Source organism: Carassius auratus, unplaced genomic scaffold (assembly GCF_003368295.1).
Source record: "Carassius auratus strain Wakin unplaced genomic scaffold, ASM336829v1 scaf_tig00002592, whole genome shotgun sequence".
Lineage (NCBI taxonomy): Eukaryota > Metazoa > Chordata > Actinopteri > Cypriniformes > Cyprinidae > Carassius > Carassius auratus.
Window position 1 is genome coordinate 37021 of NW_020523464.1, and position 20919 is coordinate 57939.

The 20919-nt window shown below is 37.4% G+C and overlaps 1 protein-coding gene across 1 annotated transcript in view; it reads right to left on the minus strand.

Annotated features, from left to right (window-relative positions):
* The window catches only part of LOC113069963 (cadherin-23-like), a gene marked incomplete at its 3' end in the record, with an annotated part of 54576 nt that extends 35304 nt beyond the window's left edge, over positions 1 to 19272 (minus strand). The window contains exons 1-2 of the mRNA XM_026243109.1: positions 19234 to 19272; positions 4154 to 4245 (exon numbers count right to left, since the gene is read on the minus strand). Coding sequence (XP_026098894.1) covers positions 4154 to 4238 — 85 coding nt within the window. The remainder of the gene's footprint in view (positions 1 to 4153; positions 4246 to 19233) is intronic.
* Positions 19273 to 20919: the final 1647 nt, after the last annotated feature.

Consider the following 20919-nt stretch of genomic DNA (forward strand, 5'->3'; position numbering starts at 1 on the left):
GTTTTCTTTTTTGATCAAAATCTATGGTGGCCGAGACGTGCAAAGCAAATTACAATTCTGAAAACAAAATAACAAATTTGGACTTCCAGTCACTTGTCTCTGCCTCCATCCAATCAACAACCAATGGATAGAATAAAATCCTGCCCTGTATTTTCTATTTTTTGATAATCCGTTTAACTCATATATAGGTACATCACATTATGGACATAAATGTTGGTTTAAATAGTTTTTAGTCATCATTTTTGAGTTAAGTCCCATCTTTTTAACTCCATGGTGCATAAACAGATTTTAAAATGAATATACAAATTAATAGCAACCAATGAGCAAAAACATCCCTTGAGAGTGTTTGAAGAGCTCAAATGATGCAAATGATAACATCAAATTTTAGCCTGTTCATCACACAAAGCTAACACATGCCAAATATAGTGCAGAAGTTACTTTTCATGATACTTTCATGATGTGTTTTTGTCCTTGTGGAAGTTTGACAGTCATGGTCACTAAGAAAAAGTTTGGATAATGATTTTATTCTTTTTGTGAACTACTCCTTTAAATTCTCTCTCTCTCTTTTGAGACGAGAAGTGTTTAATATTCAGTCTCGAGTTGTTCAGGGGTTCAGGGCTCAAACTCCCTCCCTAATTTACCTCCATTTCATTTAACCCTCAAAACCCTGAACCAATCCCAGAGAGCTAATAACCATGAGAGAACAGCTCCCACAGGACCTATGAGAGACAGAGCGAGCGAGGCTGATTCATGAAGAAAGATGGAGTGTGTAAATGATTGAGAGAGGTTCGGCGAAAGAAAAGGACACAGACAGGAAGAGGAAAGAGAGGGCAGCGAATTATAAACTCCTGTGGTCTGATGTTAAGTGGCAGAGACACTGTGTTGTTAAACGTGCCACCACAGATCACAGGTGTCCCACACACACACACACACATGCGAACAGTGAGGAATGATAGACAGGCGCTGGAGAGCAGTGATGGAGTGAGATGTCTGAGAAAAGACAGGACTCTCGCACTGATAGAAAGACAACAGGAAGGTAATGAGCGTACGCTGAAAAATGAGAGAAACGAAGAGAGTGACACAAGAGAGAGACCACAATCAGACTTTTAATCTCAAAGTCTGAGAGACACATTTGACCCGTGAGCACTAAGTTAGTGGGGGGAGGGGTGATGTCACTGGGCTCATGAATATTAAGTAGTTCATGCTGATGTTGTTAGATCATCAATATTCATGAGGCAAGCCGTTACATCAGGTTCATATAAAACATGTCCTGTTCTTCTAGATATCTCAAACTGATTTGACAACGAAAAACAATATCATGCAATTCTAATGATGGTCAATTTCACTTTAATGCTTAATGAAAGATTAATGCTAAATTAGCAATTTAGCCAGGACATGGATGTCTTCCAGCATTCAAAGAAAGCTAGACGGAGCGCAAAGTATGGAACAGAACCCAGCGTTCTAGACATACGGTTTTCTTGCCACTGTGTCTTAAAAATCCAATGCTTATGTTGAGAGATGCTGAAAAAAACCCAGGTAAAGATGTGCATGTAGAGAAATTATTCAAAAAGAGACAGGGCCCTATTTTAACGATCTGAAACGCAAGTGTCAAAGCGCGAAGCGCAAGTAACTTTGTGGGCAGGTCTCGGCGCTGTTGCTATTTTCCCGGCGGGATAAATGGCTCTTGCACCCGGCGCAAATCTAAAGTGGGTTGGTCTGAAGTAGCTTCATTATTCATAGGTGTGGTTTGGGTGTAACGTGAAATAAACCAATCAGAACGTCATCCAACATTCCCTTTAAAAGCAGGTGCGCAAGTTCCATTATGGATTGCTATTATTATGGCGTATTTACCAGGCGCACGCCAGGAGCGGTTCACAGCCGAGGAGACTGATGTTCTTGTAAGAGCAGTGAAAGACAGAGAAGTTGTGTTGTATGGGGATGGAAGAAAACCAACCCAAAATACACCACAATGATTTCCGTCATCTCATTTGTTAATATTTTTTTTAGTGTAACAATTTATGATTTGCAAAAATAACTGTTGCATCTGTGTAGATTACATGAGCAAAGTGTATGCGCGTTGTGCACGCTATACATTATGGTCAAGCATGCGCCCTTAAAATAGCAGAATGAACAACGCGCAATGCGCCACTGACTTTAGACTAGGTTTTTTCTGGTCAGTGGCGCAATTGTTTAATGGAACAGCAAAATAGCACCAGGGATTGTTTGCGCCAGAACACGCCTCCTTTTTTGCGCTGAACCGCCCAGGGAGCGCAAGTTCATTCACTAGTTTAGCGACGTGCCTCTGTGGAGGGAAAAGCGCGCTTTGCGCGGGTGCAAAATAGGAATGACACATGCGTCGGTGTACAAAGTCAATTGCGCTGGGTGCAAGATAGGGCCCACAGAATGCTAATACATTTCCTTTGTGAACTGAATTGCAATGATAAGCTGACTTCAATAAAACATGATGCATTGCCATCTAAAGCCACTTTTTTGTCCTTTAATATTGGAAAATATTTTTAAATGTTATTGTAATTTAAAAGAACTGTTTAGATATAAATATTGTGTGAAAAGTCATTGAAAATAATTAATTTTGGAGAGTATACAGTAGAGCTCATAATTTCATGTCAGAACTTAAATGCCAACCAATTAACAGCAAAATCTTTTAAACAATTAAATTTTCTAATTGTCATGATTCTGCCCTCGTGTCCTTGATTTTTCCTAGTCTTGAGGCAGGATCATGACAGACCCATGTTTTGTGTACAAGCACATGGCCTTGTCTTTGGTCCATGTGCTTGTGTTGTCTCGTTCCCTTGCCCCGCCCCCCTTGTTATCCTAGTCGTGTCGTGATTGTCCTATCTGTGTCACCTGTCGTGTCTTAATTGTTCCCCCTATTTAGATCTCCTAGTGTGCTCTGTCTTGCGTCGGTTCATTGCGATTTGTGATTGTTCCTCACCTGTGATTATACCCTGGTAACCCCTTTGAGATATTGTGTCCTGTATAACCGTGAGTGTTTACTTGTAGTTAGTGTTCTCTAGTTTTGAGTCTTTGTTTATCTTGTCTAATCAGTCCAGTTTAGTTATTTTTGTATCTGCCCTAGTCCTTGTTTTCCCCCTCGTGGGTTTTGTTTTCCCCTTTTGTATTAATAAATCCTGTGTGTAACCCGATCCCTGTCTGCACTTGAGTTCCTCCCTTGCCAAACCCTGACACTAATATAGTATTGGTTAGCCGTTTCTCCACATTAATCTATAGGTTCTGTCACTTCACAAACTTGTCCATTTGATTGTCAAATCAAGCTTGACGATTTATTAGAGAAATTGATTTATACATACTCATCCTCAAATGTAAAGTTTGCTTTGGTATAACAACACAAAAATTGTGCACCTCATGGAGAAACAAAGTGAGAAACTGTGTGTGTGTGTGTGCTAGGGTTGCACGATGTTTCGTTTAAGCATCGATATCGCGATGTACGAATTCACGATAGTCACATCGCAGGATGTGCGATGTAGGCTGTCGTAATTGATCCGTTATTCATTAACTGTATGGGGAAGCTGCTCCCCGGCCCTTGACGAATGTTATTCACGGAGAGCGCATGAGAGAGAGTGCACGCGCAAGAGAGAGGGCGCGCGAGAGAGAGCGAGAGACACGCCGCACGCTCACCGTCTTCAAACAACACGAGCGATGTCTTGCTCTCTCTCCCTCCCGCATATTAATCAATTGACACAATGGTGTCGATGTTTAAATAATTTTAAATGACAATGTAAGTGTGCTAACCCCTTTTTTTTTTAAGAAAAAATTTGATTAGATGTCATATCGCAATATCTATCGCAGAAAAATGTAATATCGCAATGTAATTTTTTCCCAATATCATGCAGCCCTAGTGTGTGCACCTATATTCCCTGCATTATCGGGACCAAATGTCCCCACAGGTTTATTAATAACCGTATATGTTGACCTCGTGGTCATTTTTGGTGCCAATGAGGAAACAAACTTCTAAATCATATAGTTTTGAAAATATAAAATAGCAGAAAGTTTTCTTTGAGGAATAAGTTTAGGTGTTGCTTGGGTTAGGGTAAGGGGATAGAAAATATAGTTTTAACAGTATAAAAAACATTACGTCTATGGAACATCCCCACATAAAAAGGAAACCAGTTACCTTCAGAAAGTGTTTGTAGCAGCAATAAGGAGAGAAGCAACTTGACTACAGTCATCTTGCCTCCAGAGCCTTCACACCACGACATCTCCAACCTTCAACACACAAACACACACACAATCAACCACTGTGTTAAGATTGGCATCGTGAAACACGACCACAATTGCTTGGTACTTCCAGCATTGCAGATATTACAGACTGCACATTTGTGTACTGGCATCATCTGGTCAAGTCTTTGTGATTGAAACTTATCATCAAAAATTCTATGACATTAGCACAGCTGCTAATCCACTTCTGCGAGTTGATATCCAGCTCTATAAATAAATCATGTACGGTTCATGTTTTAAGTTGCGATGTCTCCGGGTGAGCCTCATCACAAGTTTAATGCTCCTGATGTCAACATGTGATATGCAAATACAATCATTGCTGAGTTCCTGATAAACTGTAACACACTGCATGAATCTCAGTGAGAAAAATCTCAAAGGTTTTACATCGGTGGCTCCAGAAATGGCTTTAAGCGCAAGTCAAATACTATGTGTCCAAATAAAAATCCAAATGCTTTCTGTGATGATGAAATGAAAATCCAGTGGTTGGTCAGTTTCTATCAGATTTAGGGGGTGAGACGGTTATCTCATGTTCTTGATCTCAGACCAGTTTTCATTATGCAAATATGAACTCCACATTTCAGCAACAAACGCATGTGAAGAATGTTCTTTGCATCAATGAACTTAGATAAAATGTTATACATCATACATAATACACATATAAAATGAAATTACATTATTATAAAAAAAAAAATATATATATATATATATATATATATATATATATATATAAGCTCACTATAGCTAGTGGGCTAAAATTTAATTTCGTACCCGGGTGAACACCCTTAAGACTAACTCTTTTGCCAGCAGTAGAGCGTGAGAAAAATAACTTAATTTGAAGACAAAAGGCATCATTTGCCAGCTTGTAGTGTTTCACACCCAGTTGAACATGAGAGCTGCTTCAAAATGATTTTATGCCTTTTGTTCTTTTAGCCTTGATATACAAGCAGAAGCTGTATGACATGTTTAAGTATTTGTTCTGCATTTGCAATCTGTCAGCATAATCCCAACATGATTTTTGGGCCAAACTGTGCATACCTACATTAAAATCCACACATCGAAACACCATATGCTGCATTTCCTCGGAGAAGAAGACTTTATCACAAATATTTTGCATGCTAAAAGCACTTTCCGACTTACGTGAAGTCACCCAATAGATGATATTGCTTGAGGAGAGGGGTGTTATATTGACAGTATTAATGATTAATAGGCATATAATTTATGCATTAAAATGAAGAATAGTTTTACACTTGCTCAAGTGAGAAGGAGGGTTTATTCAACAAGGAATCCCCATAGAGTGAAGTACTCACACACACTCGAGTTAATGGAGAGACGTGTGCTGCTGATCAGCTAGCATCTCACTAGCTCGCTTGCCCTCCCTTCCACCTCCGAGTAAAAATAAATAAATGAAATAAACAAGTGTCTGAGTGAGAAGAGTGAAAATTATATTTACAAGGGAGCTGCTGTGATGAGCGACTTAATTACAGCAACTGTAAGGTCGAAATTAATGATGTATAATCACGCCGCGTACAACCTCAGTTTAATTAGGCTAATTACCAAGCTGGGATTGGCTGAGCTTGTTTGTTTTGCTGGTATTTACTCTTAAAGCTGCGGCGTTAAAGGTGTCCGCGGGGATGGAGATAAGATACAATCTAATTCTCTTTCCATTCTAGAAAACGATCAAATGGAAGTTTACCCCAGCATCTTAGGATTACATTCTATAATGAGGAAAAACACAGCACTGGTTCTCCTGATGGAGTGATTTTTAGTTACTATAATAATCTAATTTTATATTTCTTTAAATAAAATATATGTAGGCTACATAAGCCAAGTTTCTCTTTGCAAACATTGCTTTATTTGATTTTCAATTATTTTAATTGACCTTTTGTAAAGACCCACCCCCTTAGTTATTGTTGCTACGTCCAACAAGATATGCTGCTCTCACGACACACATCATGTTCTCATGCAGTGAAAAATTGTGAAGCAAAGAGGAAACTGAAAACACGCCAACAGACAAGACAGAGGTGCTTAACTTTGGTGTGAAACAAAATCTCAGCTTCAAAATGTTGTCATTCAAACAATAAATACTATTTTGTGGCTCTTTAAAAGATCGCTGTGGCACTTCTACTCAAGCGACAAGTGAACCGATCGTCATTTCATACTTACTAAAGCACCAAATAAACATGAATGAACATCAAAAGGTATTTTATTTTAATCCCAGAAAGATGTTAATACACAACACTTTTCAAGTTTAAGGCTACGTTTACACTAGGTCATTTTCGTTTTAAAAAGCATAACTTTTGCTTTTGTTTACACTACTCTGACGTTTTCGCCCCTCAAAAACTGAGACTTTTAAAAATGCTGCAGACTCCGTTTATTTAGAAAACTCTGGGGTTGTGTTTCAGTGTAAACGGACCAAAAGCTGCCCACATTCACTCTGTGTGATCGTTTCTGAAATGCAGTAAAAATGCCAGTGTAGAGGTGAATCGTTTTCATTTTTAAAACGGCACAATAGTGTAAATAGGGCCTAAGTCCACCTACATTACTCTACTCTTTTGTCTGATTTGTCTGTTGGACAAATTAACAAATTTCTTACATTTAAATCTGAATTGCAATTCTAAATCAACACTGTCTGTCTGTATCTCTATCTATCTTCCAAAGAAGTGTTTGTAAAACCTCAGTCTTTACATGAATGGTTTGAGTCCAAGATAAAAAAAAAAATAAAAAAAAGTTTTCGTTCTCAGCTAAGCAAATTACAGTCAAACTGGAAAAAGCCCACGTCTGCTGTTCGTCCCTGTAGACTCGGTAGCAGGGCACACGCTCAACAAAAATACATGAACATTACAACTAAATGAAATGAGCAAGCTGCATATTATAATGATTTGGTTAGCATTGCAATCCCTGGTGTAGAATTTGAGCAACAACCTTGGCAGTGAATTGCATTTCGAGAGAAACAGAAGAGACACAAAAATAGAGGAAGAGAACGAGAGAGCGAGGGAAGGAAAAATAGTCACATTTGTTTTCATTTGGTGTCTTGCAGTTTCCTGGGTTATATAATAAAAGAGTTCCCTGTAGTCTATAGCAGCACAAACCTTCTCTCGGTCCGTCATGTTAGTTGAACATTCTGCCACTAGAAAAGTGCTGTCACATGGGCCCAATGGGCACTTGCTTCAGCTGCAGGGAAATCCACACATTCAACATAGAATGCTAGGCTTATGCTACTTTTTGAATAGACATTCAGTTTTGCAACAATGTAAAGTAACTGATGAATGTTTAATGAATGCAATACATCTTAAACATACTGTAATATTCAATAAAAACAGGCGAGGAGGATGCATATGGGAGCACTGAGACAAAGATATGTTTGATATGAAATACTATAGCTGATCTGAACGCTTAATATAAAAACATACTAAATTACTATATTCCTCTTTGTAATTTTTATCATCTTACAAATACTTTGCATTTGTATGCAAATGTGTGTAAAGAATGGTAGTTCAATCAAATAATGAGCTAAAACACCTGAGAAGAGATGATGCTGACCCTCAGAGGACCTCAGATGATGCTAACCCTAAATCACTGAAACAGAACTAACAATTATTGCTACAAGTGTGACTGCATCATATAATAATTGCTGTTAATAGTTTTCATCGTCTGGCTGACTACGTCTTGTATTAATTTCTTAATACACAAACTGACAGTCACCACTTATAAGCTATTACTAAATATTGTAGAAACGTAATTTTCTGTAAAGTTGCATTGTAACGATTTGTATTGTAAAAAGCGCTACACAAATAAACTTGAATTGAATTTAATTTAATTAAAAAAGATATTTTTAACAAAATGTATCATTTGTCACACAAGGAGACCAAGGAGACCAAAAAAACTCTCTCTAATCTCTTACAAACATACCATCTATCCCACAAGCCCTGAACTTTATGAATAAAAAAAAGTGATGTATTCGAGCAGACACTAAGAAGACCCTAATCACACTGTTCCAATATAAGACAAAAAGATTAGAGAAACCTTACAAAACCAACAACCTCTAGGCCAAAAATAGTACACTCATTCTCTTCTTTTTTGGTGTAAAAGCACTCATGTCTGGCGAAGGAAATTGAAAAAAGGAATGCAATTCATTTTCAAGATGCTTTCAAGCAGTAAATTGGTTGATTACAGTTTGAGAGCCATGTTTTTAAAGTATCAAGCAAAAATTGAAAAGAACTACCAATCAATAAAAAGGTTACTTGCCCACAGGGGTGGCGCGTATGATCCAGCTCAGCAAAAATGTTTGTATTAGTATTCAAACTTAATTTTACTAATGAGAAACCCACTGGGCCCTGGGGTCTATAGTTCACAGACTGTGGCACTCTTGACGGAGCAACTCCCTCATCTTAAACTAAACTGCTCTAACACAGAGAAGAGTCAGACACTTTGATACTTACTTTATATATTATATACAACACCCACTGCTTTTCTTCATTTACTCACTTCACACCCTTATAAACACTGAAGGAGCGCAGCTTGTGTGATTTCTTTGATGTTAAAACACTTTCTCCTATCTAAGCTTAATATGCAGAGACAACTATATGATTCGGCAATCTAGTTGTCACTCTGCCAAGTAGTTGTGATGCTGTGCACATTGTGCTGCAGGTACTGTGACATGAAACACAACTTACACTTCAGTAAACAAACAGAGCAAATGAGCCCAAATGTGCTGATGGAATTATGGGAGTTTGCCGCATCAGCCCTGTAATGTCATGTGAGTGTCATCAGTGTGCCTTTGACGCTGATCTCTATGGACTCAAAATGGGTTGCATGCCACTGGAGTTATGCATGCCAGGGGAGGTTCACTAAGAATTAATTGTTCCTTCTGAAAGTGTCATTTATTTGCATGTGCTTGCAGTTGTTTTAGTGGCCAGTTCCAAATGAATTATGCAAATCAGATAATGGGGCAAACACTGCCACAAATCTGGGGCTGTTTGTGCAGTCTGAACATAATTTGCACGGGTCAATTGACTTTTTTCCCCCACAGTGTCAGTATTTTGTTGTTACCTGTCTCAAGCCACACACACAATCAATCCGGCTATAATTACTGCTGGCATGATTGCAAAAAAATACACTCAAACATCCTTTTTAATGCCTACTTTACAATAGAACCAAGTGTTTGGGAAGAAAGCACATTCTATAATGAGCATCAATTAGAGGCATTTATGATAATAAATTATGTATGGTGTAGCTGTTAAGTAAATTCGCCAGTGCATTTTAGAATATCGCTTACAGTGGAAATCTCAATACTTGACTTTGCATGGTTTTAAAAGGCTTAAGCGTTACATTCAACACTGCTCAAAAGTTTGGGGTAGTGAAATTTTTTGGGGTTTTAAAAAGAAGTCTCAATTTAATAAAAAAAAGCATTAATAATGCAAAATATTATTTCAATTTAAAATGACTGTTTTCTCATTTATTTCTATATATATATCAAAATGCAATTTATTCCTGTAAATTCCTGTGTTTTTATTCCTAAATGAACCTCAAAAAGAATGATTTTTAGACATAATTCATAGCTTGAATAATAAACAGGATTGTTCTGAAATATCAATGTAAGTGCTTTAACAACAACACAAGCTTACATTTTACCTTTTAAAAAACGCCAGAACTCCAAAAGCAGCCACTAACATATTTATTAACTTGCTTCAGATTGCACTATAACACAAACAATGCCGACTTGAGAGTGACATTCATTACAAATTCCCGTCGTGCCGCGCAACACCCATAACAATTTAAAAAGTGAGAGCATGAATTATCACGACCTGTATCTATGCAGGACATTTGACTTTCCACAACACCATTTGGATTATTGGCACATAATTAGGAGTTTAATCGCTCATCATTCACAGTTAAAAGTACAATAAAAACCTTGATAACCCAACAAAGCCATCTGCTGACTGTAATACAACCACTACATCAATTAACACTGTAAACACTGGGTACAAATTCTGATGGAAATGCTTGGTGGCTATTTGTGGTAAATGTTCTTTTAAAGCAGGAAGAGTGGGTGAGATCAATCATATCCTGCGTATCTGTTCTTTACAATGGATTCCAGTGTGATTGTGTGTGACAGGATTTAACCTCACAGAGTACACCACTTCAGTTTGTTCTCCTCTGCCCCATCACTAAGATCATTGTGAGCTTTTCAGAGTCGCTGGTTCCACGTAAGTGACCAACCTCTCATGATCTTATTATCCTGCTGTCTGGACAGGCTAATTATTTTGTGCGTCCTTTTCCCACGATATAATGGGATATTTCTTCTCTTTCGCTTCTAATAATCAGTAGCAGAGGGTTGAATTCAGCAGCTGCAGCCGCAGGCAGAGCGCTGTAGGTAATTCAGTACAGTTTGACTGCAAATGTGATATTGCTTTTATACAACAGTTCTATAAACAAGAAGTTAATATAGAGTAACTTACATTTTAGAAACAATATGCTGTCCACTCAGGTGAAAATCAGTCTCTTTTAAACATATTGGCTATGTTAAAATGCACTTTTGTAATGCCATTAAGCCAGAACTGTGATTAAGTTAGAGGTCATACAAAATGCTGTTATTATGTTAATGTGATTGTGCTCATAATTAAAATAGCAGTAAAATTATGTGGAGTACTGCGGGTTTAACCATACAATATGGTCATGTAGGCTCACACTTCTTTAACTTTCAGTTTGCATGTGCTAGTGTGCAGACGGATGACATCAGACTCATTTGAAAATATGTCTTAAATAACTTCTGAATTTCTGAAGGATCATTTGACACTGAAGACTGGAGTACTGATGCTGAAAATTTAGCTTTGCATCACAGAAAAAAATTACATTTGAGAACACCTTAAAAATAGAAAAGTCATTTTAAATTGTAATAATATTTCAAAATATTACTGTATTTTGGTTAAATAAATGCAGCCTTGGTAAGAGAGAAGAGACTAAAAAAAGAGACTTCTTCTTCCAACCCCAAACTTTCAAATGGCATTACATATCAAATTTATGACAAAAATAAGAGAGGCTGTTGAAACCAGCAAGCATTTTACACTTTAAACAGGCAAACAAACACTGTAACAGCAAAAAGTTGACCTGTTGCGTTTGCAACTAAACATTTTCTATTGCATGTTATGGTACCAAATGTTATTAAAACCATCACATTTCTTAGTGAATAATCATAATGAGATCAAGTAACATGCAAATGAGATTGAAAATTTTACATCATTGGAAATTATATGACAAACTTTATAAGGCAAACCTCTTGAATTTTGTAGAAGCAAGCAACCCTTCCATCGTATTTAGGAAACGGAAAAAGTTTATGGACATCGTGTGGCGGTCAGAAACACTTTTGTTCCAGCATGCTTTTAAACCTAATCATTTGCGCAAGACCTCCCTCATCTGCAGCACACACACACCTGGAAGAAATGCCATTAAAGTATACACATGCGATTAAACTCCACATATTTGACTGTGATTATGGTTTCTGCAATTATGAGCATAATCACATTAACATAATCACAGTATTCAGTGTACATGAGCTCCAACTTAATCTCATTATATATAAACGCAGTCAGTAAGTGTGTGAATGCATGTGTGCTACATGAAGGTGTTCGATTAAACAGGCAAACTGCCAGCTTGCAATAGAAGCAGCAGGAGACACACACCTTTCTCAGCTGCAGCCTTGAAACAAAGTCTGAGACACGGCTGCGTGTGTGTGTTAGCGTTTTTCACATTTATGAGGGTGAATAATGTGTTTGTGTGTGTGTGTGTCTGTGAGTGTTTGGCGACCTGTAGAGACGGTAATTACTGCGACAGTACGGGGCCCCAGCGAGACGGCGTGCTGCAGTTCATCCTGTCACTATCGCTCAAGCACGTCTTCTCCTCTAGCCACAACCACGTGAGGTCTCTCCTCCGCCATCTACGCACTCTCCATTTTTTTCTTGTTGTTCTTACATGTTTAGATTTTTTTTTTTTTTTTTTTTTGATTTCTTTCTCTAACTGCAGAACTAAATGAATTAGTCTCCTGTAGAGCGAGAGAGTGGAGCTAGCAGGCTGAAATCCAACGCTGATACGCTAAGTGTGAATGGCATCACCTCACAGCAATCCACCTTCGAAAAATACCAGGAAAATCTGACAGGAACTTCACGGCCACTTTTAAATTTGAAGTTCAACGTTTTTTAACAAGTTTGACTGATCAACATTCCTTTTGTTTGTTTGTTTATGTCAAATGTATTTCAGTAACTTTCACAGACATCCTGAGATATTTATCGAGAAAAACTTCTCGTGTGCTACTTGACTTGAAAAGTGGTTGGATGTAATTCTTTTCAGATTTTGATTAAAATTACCAAGACCATTTTTTTTTCATGTTGATTTTGAATCTTTCAAATGTGATTGCCCACCAACCTTTTGTAAAACATTTTTTCTGCTCTTTTTACAAACTAAGGGACACTGCCATTTTATTTTTGTGCCAAACAACACCATTAAACAGATTTTTTTTCAGAGAGCTTGCATTCAAAGTACAAAAGGTTTTTTAACCACATCTGCTAAGATTAGCGGAATTTACAATCGAACATTACACACTACCATTCTTTTATTAAGAAGTTAATATTTTTAGCGATTCTTCTTACAAAAGATTTCTATTTCAGATAAAAGCTGTTCTCTTGCACGTTTTACTCATTAAAGATCCTAAATAAAGTCCACAAAAACACTAAGCAACACAACTGTTTTCAAAATTGACAAAAAATAAGAAATGTTACTAGAGCAGCAAATCAGTATATTAGAATTATTTCTAAAGGATCATGTGACACTGAAGACTGGAGTAATGATGTTGAAAATTCAGATTTGCATCACAGGAATAAATTACATTTTACAATATAGTCAAATGAAAAATTATTTTACATTTTATATAATATTTCACAATGTCATTGGTTTTACTGTATTTATGGCCAAATACATGCAGCCTTACAAACGCTGCAATAAAAAATGTCTCATTATAACTGTTTTTCTGTAATAACAACTCTCGGATGATTTGCATGGTAATATTAATGACAGAGTTAATGTATTTGGTCTTAGTAGAATAGAGCTGCTAATCGAGATTTGTTTCTGCCAATACATCCACAACATGCTGCTGTGAGCATGTAAGAAATATTGCTGCTGCACATATAACATGAATAACCCCAACAGCATACATGGTCACCCTGTAGCAGATCTTTAAAGGTGGAGCTGGGGAAGGTGGAGGGTTTCTGAAATGCGCTGCTACTGCTACAGCAAACACTTCCAAATATTTGAATGTTAAGCAGCAAGCTCATTGGCTACCGATACAGGAGAGATCCAATCAGCAGTGCCATGTGATGATGTCATTATCTCATATTGAGTTAGATCTATTAGACTGCGCCATCTAGTGTTTCATGCTAGAACTTTGTACATAATGGTTTCATGTGTAAAAAAAAACTGACTTGTGAATGATACGAGAAATTCTTCCGCAGCAGATCAAACACTCACAGAAGAGAGAGAAAACTGAAACTTGTGGGGTCAACCCTTTTATGAGTATTAAATGGTTTGTGCAAGCTAATATGTTCAACATGTTTCACTGCTATGTGCAGACTTTAACTTTATGTGCAGCAAAACTTAGAGGCAGGCAAGACAAGCTCACTGCGCCGACAAAATACTTAAATCAATAACTTGTCAGAGGAGAGAAGAGCTGGAGAAGGACTGATATTCTTTCTCTCGCTCTCTCTATCTTGCCTCTATCTTCTCCTTTCTGCCTCATCCCTCTCTCCAGAGAGTTTGTTATAGGTTTCCTCTATTATTGCATTGCTAAACAAACTGTCAGAATTCTTAGAAAGAAACAGAGAGTCAGAGAAATAGAGAAAGAGAGGGCAGCTGTTGTATTGTGGAGAGGTCCACCTCTTCAATAAACACATCAGACGGAGAAACATGCAGCTATCTGACAGTACACAGGTAAAACAAAGCAAGGGTGTAGAATAAAACTAGGGCTGCATGATTAATCACATGTGATTGTGAACGAATCGCTTGTCATGTGTGCTGACAAGCTACGCAATACCGCGTCATAATCGCAGATGAATCACATGCGGTTATGAACGCGATATCGTGTAGCTTGTCAGCGAACTACGACTCTGTATATTAAGTGCCACTCCATTTGAAAGCAGGTGATGGACATTTACTGCTAATCACAGAACCGGCTTTACTGACGAGAAACGCATGACAATCATATGCGATTAAATGTGCAGCCCTAAATAAAACTCATCTTTACTTTCAGCAACCCATGCTCTTTTCATTAAAATCTAAATATGTAAGTGAAGTATATAGTTTCTGATTTCAAATTCAAATAAATTGCAAAGCAAAATGACTGTTTTCAAACAGGTTTACAGGTTTGATTCTTATACTTCTTATTGTATCCAAAACAACCCAGCCTCATTGGAAATCTGAATTAATTTCTGCAAGAAAAAAAAAAACGTACCTATACAGTAGCCTACACCGCAGTGTCCAGGAGATACACGAGGCAGTTCTTATTCACACAAATAATATGTAGGCAGTGTCACATATTTCCAATGAGACTGGGTTGGTCAAACAGCAGAAATAAATCAATAATTTAAAAAAAACAGTGTTGCATATTGGTTACTGGACAACAAAAATGTAATATATATAAACTAACTACAAAGTACTTAAACATAATTTTGTATTGCCTTTGATTAAAAAAAAAACATTAAGGAGACAACTAAATAAAATATATATGTTTTGCATAATAAGATGAAATATTTTATGGAACATTAAGATGATTTTCATGACTTTATTTTCATGACATTTCCCTGTAAGCATGTTTTATTTTTCATTTTGTGCTCTCATTATTCTCATTGGTGATTATCATTAAATTCTTGTTACTGTATTTCCTTTTTCTTCATTAGAGAAATATAAACAGTGACACATATGATTAAAAAGGCTTAAAAATGGATTTTGCTGTTATTTAACACACACACACAGACAAACGTTCCCAAGGCTGCATTCTGTACATAAATACCAACAACAAGGATTTGTCACGCTGTAAAGCTAACACTGAATGGGGTATTATGACCGGCCTCCGTCAGATTATTTATGAGTGGGACTGTAATTGAACACTGCAAATCCTACAGCTTTGAGTTATGGATGAACAGGAGAGGGCGTTTGCAAGTGTTCTCCATATGCTCCTATCTCTCTCACTTTACAAACTTTACAGATTCACACCAGCTTATTTACACAGTCAAACTAAATAAGCAGGGAATTCCAGAGTTACGGATGTGACATCTGTAGCCAAAATGGGAAATGTAACATCTCACAGAAAAGATCAATTGCCATTATACAATACTGAAGATAAATTCGGTAATGCATGTTTTGGTGTGGATGGTCATCTCAATTGCTGAGCTGAACGACCTGAGGCTTTGGAGGCTCCCTGACAGACTATGATGCTTTATGGAAGGGCACTGGCCTGGCCCATATCCAGCCCTGATTTATTCATCTTCCAAAAGCCCATTAGAAAATCTTTATAGTTTTGTTCAATTAGAATAACTTGTGCAATGAATGTAAAAAAAATAAACCTTTTTGGAAGTTAACTCTTTTTTTTCTTAACTTTTTTTTTTTTTTTTACTTAATCGTCAAGAAATCCGGAAGTAAAATGTGTAACAGGTTTCACAAAAAAAAATATTATGTAGCACAACTGTTTTCATAAAATATATAAAAATAGAAAAAAGGTTTTGTTTTTTGTTTTTTAATAAATCCTGCCTTGGTGAGCACACAATACTTTTTCAGATACATTCTTTAAAAATCTTACCAACCCCCAAATATTTGAACGATAGTGTGCATTGCTATAGGAAACAATTAAAATCCTATGAAACTACCAAACTTACTGAGACATCATGAGATATCCATTAAGCACGCACAACTGATCGAATTAACTCAAATCGCTTTATGGCCTTGAGGTTGCAATTTAAAATCTAGTTTGCATTCAACAATTCTGTCAAAGTGAAGGAGTGACGCTCATTTCATTTTGCTGTAATGAACTACACAAACTCTAAAGCACTTCTGGGACTCACGTTAAGCAGGAGCAGTATGAGATGTTAAATGTTTATCAGTTCAAACTGCATTCACAGTGTGTCAGACATTTGCATGAAATTGCGTCTGCTGAATACATTTATATATATAGTCTTTAGTCTATATGTTTAAGTGAAATGAATATATTCCTGAATATCACTATGCTCAACGAGACTTAAAGGTCTGTTTTCATGGCTGGGACCCATCAGGTTTCATTCATCCAAAAATTAAATTGTTGTCATCATATACTCATAACATTCTTTTATCCATGAAACACAATGGGGAAAATATTAAAGAATGACTAGTGAATGAGGACTGGATGGTTCCAAAAACACAAAAGAAACCTAGAAATATCCTTAAACTAGTCCTTGTGTACAAACAGACCACAAGTTGTTGTTCACTGGTCTTCTGTCCAATGAGCTTATGGATCAATGAACACTGAATCAAACTTAAAGTGAGATAAACTCAAGAACGATTAGTATGATCTGAATGAATCATTCAGATGGGTTTTTTCTTTTAAACACACAACATGCATTTTGGAGCTTTACAGCTCCTGTCCTTATTCACAGTTGTATTGAAAATGTGCCCAAAATATCATTCATAAATTTCCCTTGTTTTGTGTTGCACAGAACAGGTTTGAAACAGTGCAATTAATAATGACAGGTTTTTTATTGCTAGCTGAACTAAACCTTTTAGCTTTCAGCTCTAACCCGCTCTGAAGTCTGTTACCGTCATAAAGCACACATGCAGCCATTCGTTTACCCTCTTTGACCGAATAAACAGCTTGTTCTTAAGAGCATCATGTCACATTCACATCTGTGCCTCAATTAAAATCTCAATCACTCGTAATGGTGAGAGGCGTTCAGCTCCAAAAACAGAATACGGAGATCAGTGAGGTCAAAAATATCAAGAAGGAAGCAGTCTAAGACTATAGTGTATTACTGCTATATGACTCTGCAGTATATACCGCACACATTTATCAGCCCAAATACCAGTCTATCCCCACTGTGCAGAAAGCATTTCACAACTATCCCATTCTGAATAAAGACTATATGCATTTGGATCGATGGGAGGGTCCTGTCCAAAATCCACTCTCCTCTCCTTCTGCACCCCTCATCTCTTTAATTCTGTCCCTCTGACCTCTCTGCGTTCTGCCTGACTGACCCTCCTGATTTAATGACCTCGCACAGACGGGACACTCAGATAGAATGGGTGAGAAAGAGCGAGGGAGAGCGAATGGGAGCCAAAAACTAAAACAAGCGGAGTGGGATTCATTGCTGCGTACAGATCAGAATTCTCCCATTTTATCCCTCAGATTCATCTTTTATTTTTATCATCTGTCCGTCCTCTCTCCTGCAGCTTTAGTGTCAATGTATCTGCAATTCATTCCTCTCTCCTTCTCTGATACAGCCATTCATTTCAGCCTGCCACTCAAAATACTGTCCCATCCTCAGCCTTCATTTCAAATGATCATTCCTCTCTCTCTCTCTCTCTCTCTCTCTCTCTCTCTTCCTGTGCTCGTTTTCAGAGTGGATTTGAAAGGAGTGACAGGCATGCCGAGTGAGAAAGCGTGGCAGAGGAGCCAGCAGATTCTATATCAAACAGAAACACTTGTGCATGCACACAAAACACATCACCTCCGCCAAGCATTCATCATTTTTGTTATTTCAACAAAGCTAATGTAACCAAAGTCCTGATGATGTCACTCTGATGTATAAACTGACATTCAGTCCTCACACACACAGCAGCCATAATAGCTTCATAACACTTCTTCAAGTGCATGTATACAGTTGTGTGTAAATTCTATATAGATAGATAGATAGATAGATAGATAGATAGATAATAGATAGATAGATAGATAGATAGATAGATAGATAGATAGATAGATTTTTTTGCCCTAAAAAGCCCATAAAAAGGAATCTTATCCCTTGCATTTTGAGCTATGCTGTAAAAATTCAGCTCACAAGTATGGGAACAGAGCTCGAGCCTTCAATTTTAAAGTTGTTTCAATGTTCCCAACCCGATCAACCAGTTGAGAGACAACTCCAAAAACTGCGAGAACTTTCTTTGTAATCAATAAGTTCAGTGAGTTCACCAGAACTTGGGGCCAAAGACCAAAAACGAACAAGCTTAAATGTACAGAGGCAGAGTTTTCAATCAATCTTAGCTTTAGCTCAAAGCAACTTCTAACTCTGTATGTCAATTAAGGTAAAATATGACAACTATGCCCACTTTAGAGGATGAAGGACAAACAAATAAGCAAACTGGAGTGGATCCCTCGCACTTATGCATGCACATGTGATCAAATCTGCTTTCCCAGCTGAAGTGCACTAGCATGCATGCATCACCATTACCTCCTGCCATCACATTATAAACTATTAATGTCACTAATGACATGCCAGCCATTCTCTAACATCAGTGTCGCCATCAGTTCAATAACGCATTAAATGTGGTTTTCAGCTGACACGCTGTTTTATTTGGTTCTTCAATAAGTTTCCGGGGTGAAAACCCCTCACGCGCTTCATGGCACCCGCTGGTTCACGCTCATGAGCTCGCATGACACATGAAATAAATAAAAGACACGCGCAGGCAGGGCGCTCACAGCGCTATCCGATACGCGCAACCACTCGAGCAAAACTACAAACATTCAAAGGTTAAGAAAATAAAACTACCCATCAAAAGCTAATAAAACATTGAAACATTTCAGACACACGACACAGAAACGGAACTGGCAACTAAAAGCATGTATTTAGATTAGTTGCATCACTGTTTAATTTTCTCGCATGTCTAGGTGATACTGAAGTAACGTTATCAATAAAAGTAGAGGTTGGCGTAGACTTGCGCAGCAGTTTATCGTAGTAAGTTAGAAATTCTTACCTGCTGCTGCCTCCTCTTGATGAGTCCGGCACGAGCGTTCTTTACAAGCCGACCGACAGCGACCTACCGAGCGACCGCTGATCAGAATGCTGAGAGAGGACTGGTGCTCCGCGCTCAGCCTCTCTCTCTCTCTCTCCTCTCTCCTCTCCCTCCCTCATCATCATCATCGTGTTGCGGTTTCAAGTTTAAAACAAGTTGAATGCTGCATGACTGAGCAGCATTGTCGGGTGTCATATATTGTCTGCAAATGAAGCTTTGCCTTTATTTTTGCATCTCACTTCATTTAAACAGTATGCACATGAAACGATCATTCATCTTTTAGCACATTATAGATTTTTCTTTTTCTTTTTAGATTAATTAGCAATAATATAAAACATTCCGATGGTGCTTTGTAATAAAAAAGAACACACACGTTCATCATATATTTTGAAAATACTTACATGTATTTACATAAATATATTTATATTTCATATTATGTGTAGCCTATATATATTTAATAGGCCTATATAAACAACTTATTTTCTTAAATATATACATGCAATTGTTTTGTATACATACATAATAAATACACAGTAGCCTACATATATTATGTAAAAAAAACTTTTAATTTGCATTCGATTAATCGCCATTATTGGTTAGATTTTTGCCAAGTCTGTGGAGGCTACACCTTATTTCATTCATGTTAATATATTGACATTATAACCATTGATTAATTTGTTAATCTAGTTTTAAAGGTGACTGAAATGGTGTTAGTAAACTGTAAAAACGTAATACTTATATTTTTGACTTGGAAGTTCTCGAATAATTCGCACCATGATTGTAATGCAAGCTGGCACACTTCTGCACCCTTCTGTGATATATATAGACGGTTTCATCGGGCGCACGCGCCTGGACCTAAGTTAACTTCCGGTCTGTGTTGTGTATATCGGTCTGGCTGCGGTTTAACGCAGTTAAAGCCAAACTGATGAGTAGACTGAAGTTGGGCTCAGGTGGCTGTGCTGCGGGATGTGTTTCCCATACATTTATTTATTTTTGGAGACTCGCCACAATTTTAAAACTGATCGATTTTCAAAAAGGCTTCGTTAAATAAACATGAGTAACGTAACGTACTGCACGTTTAATAATAATAATTCCTTACATTTATGTTTAATTATCAAAACGAGGCATGGGTGTTTTTATATTGCTGTATTTCTGAAAGAAGACTTGCATGTTATATGCCTGATAAAGCAGCGTATGAGCGTACCAGCTCTGCTTTGTTTACAGCTGTTACTGGGGAAACCTCTATTTCTCGCGCTTTATGTCTATGCTTTAAAACATCTCCTGCTGGCAAATAATGAATTAGCATTTTCATTAAGTCCGCCTGATCCACACAGAAAATACATTTTGTTTGTTATCAAAAAATATCTACTCTAGAGGGACTTGGCTGTTGTTATTGATTCTATTTGGAGTCTACCGGAAGTTAAGTTAGGTCCACAAAAGCGCTCACGCGCATTAACGTTTGTTTATGTTGATGCCGTTGAAACCGTCTATATATACAGGGGCGGATCTACCGGGGTAGCCTTGCCATCCCAGTTGTTTTAAAGGTTATTGCCAAAGAATTAAAGGTTATGGCCAATTTGAAAATTTACAAGCGCAAATCTTTCGTGATTTGTGATCCCGCTCCGAACTCCCGAACTGATTCAAATT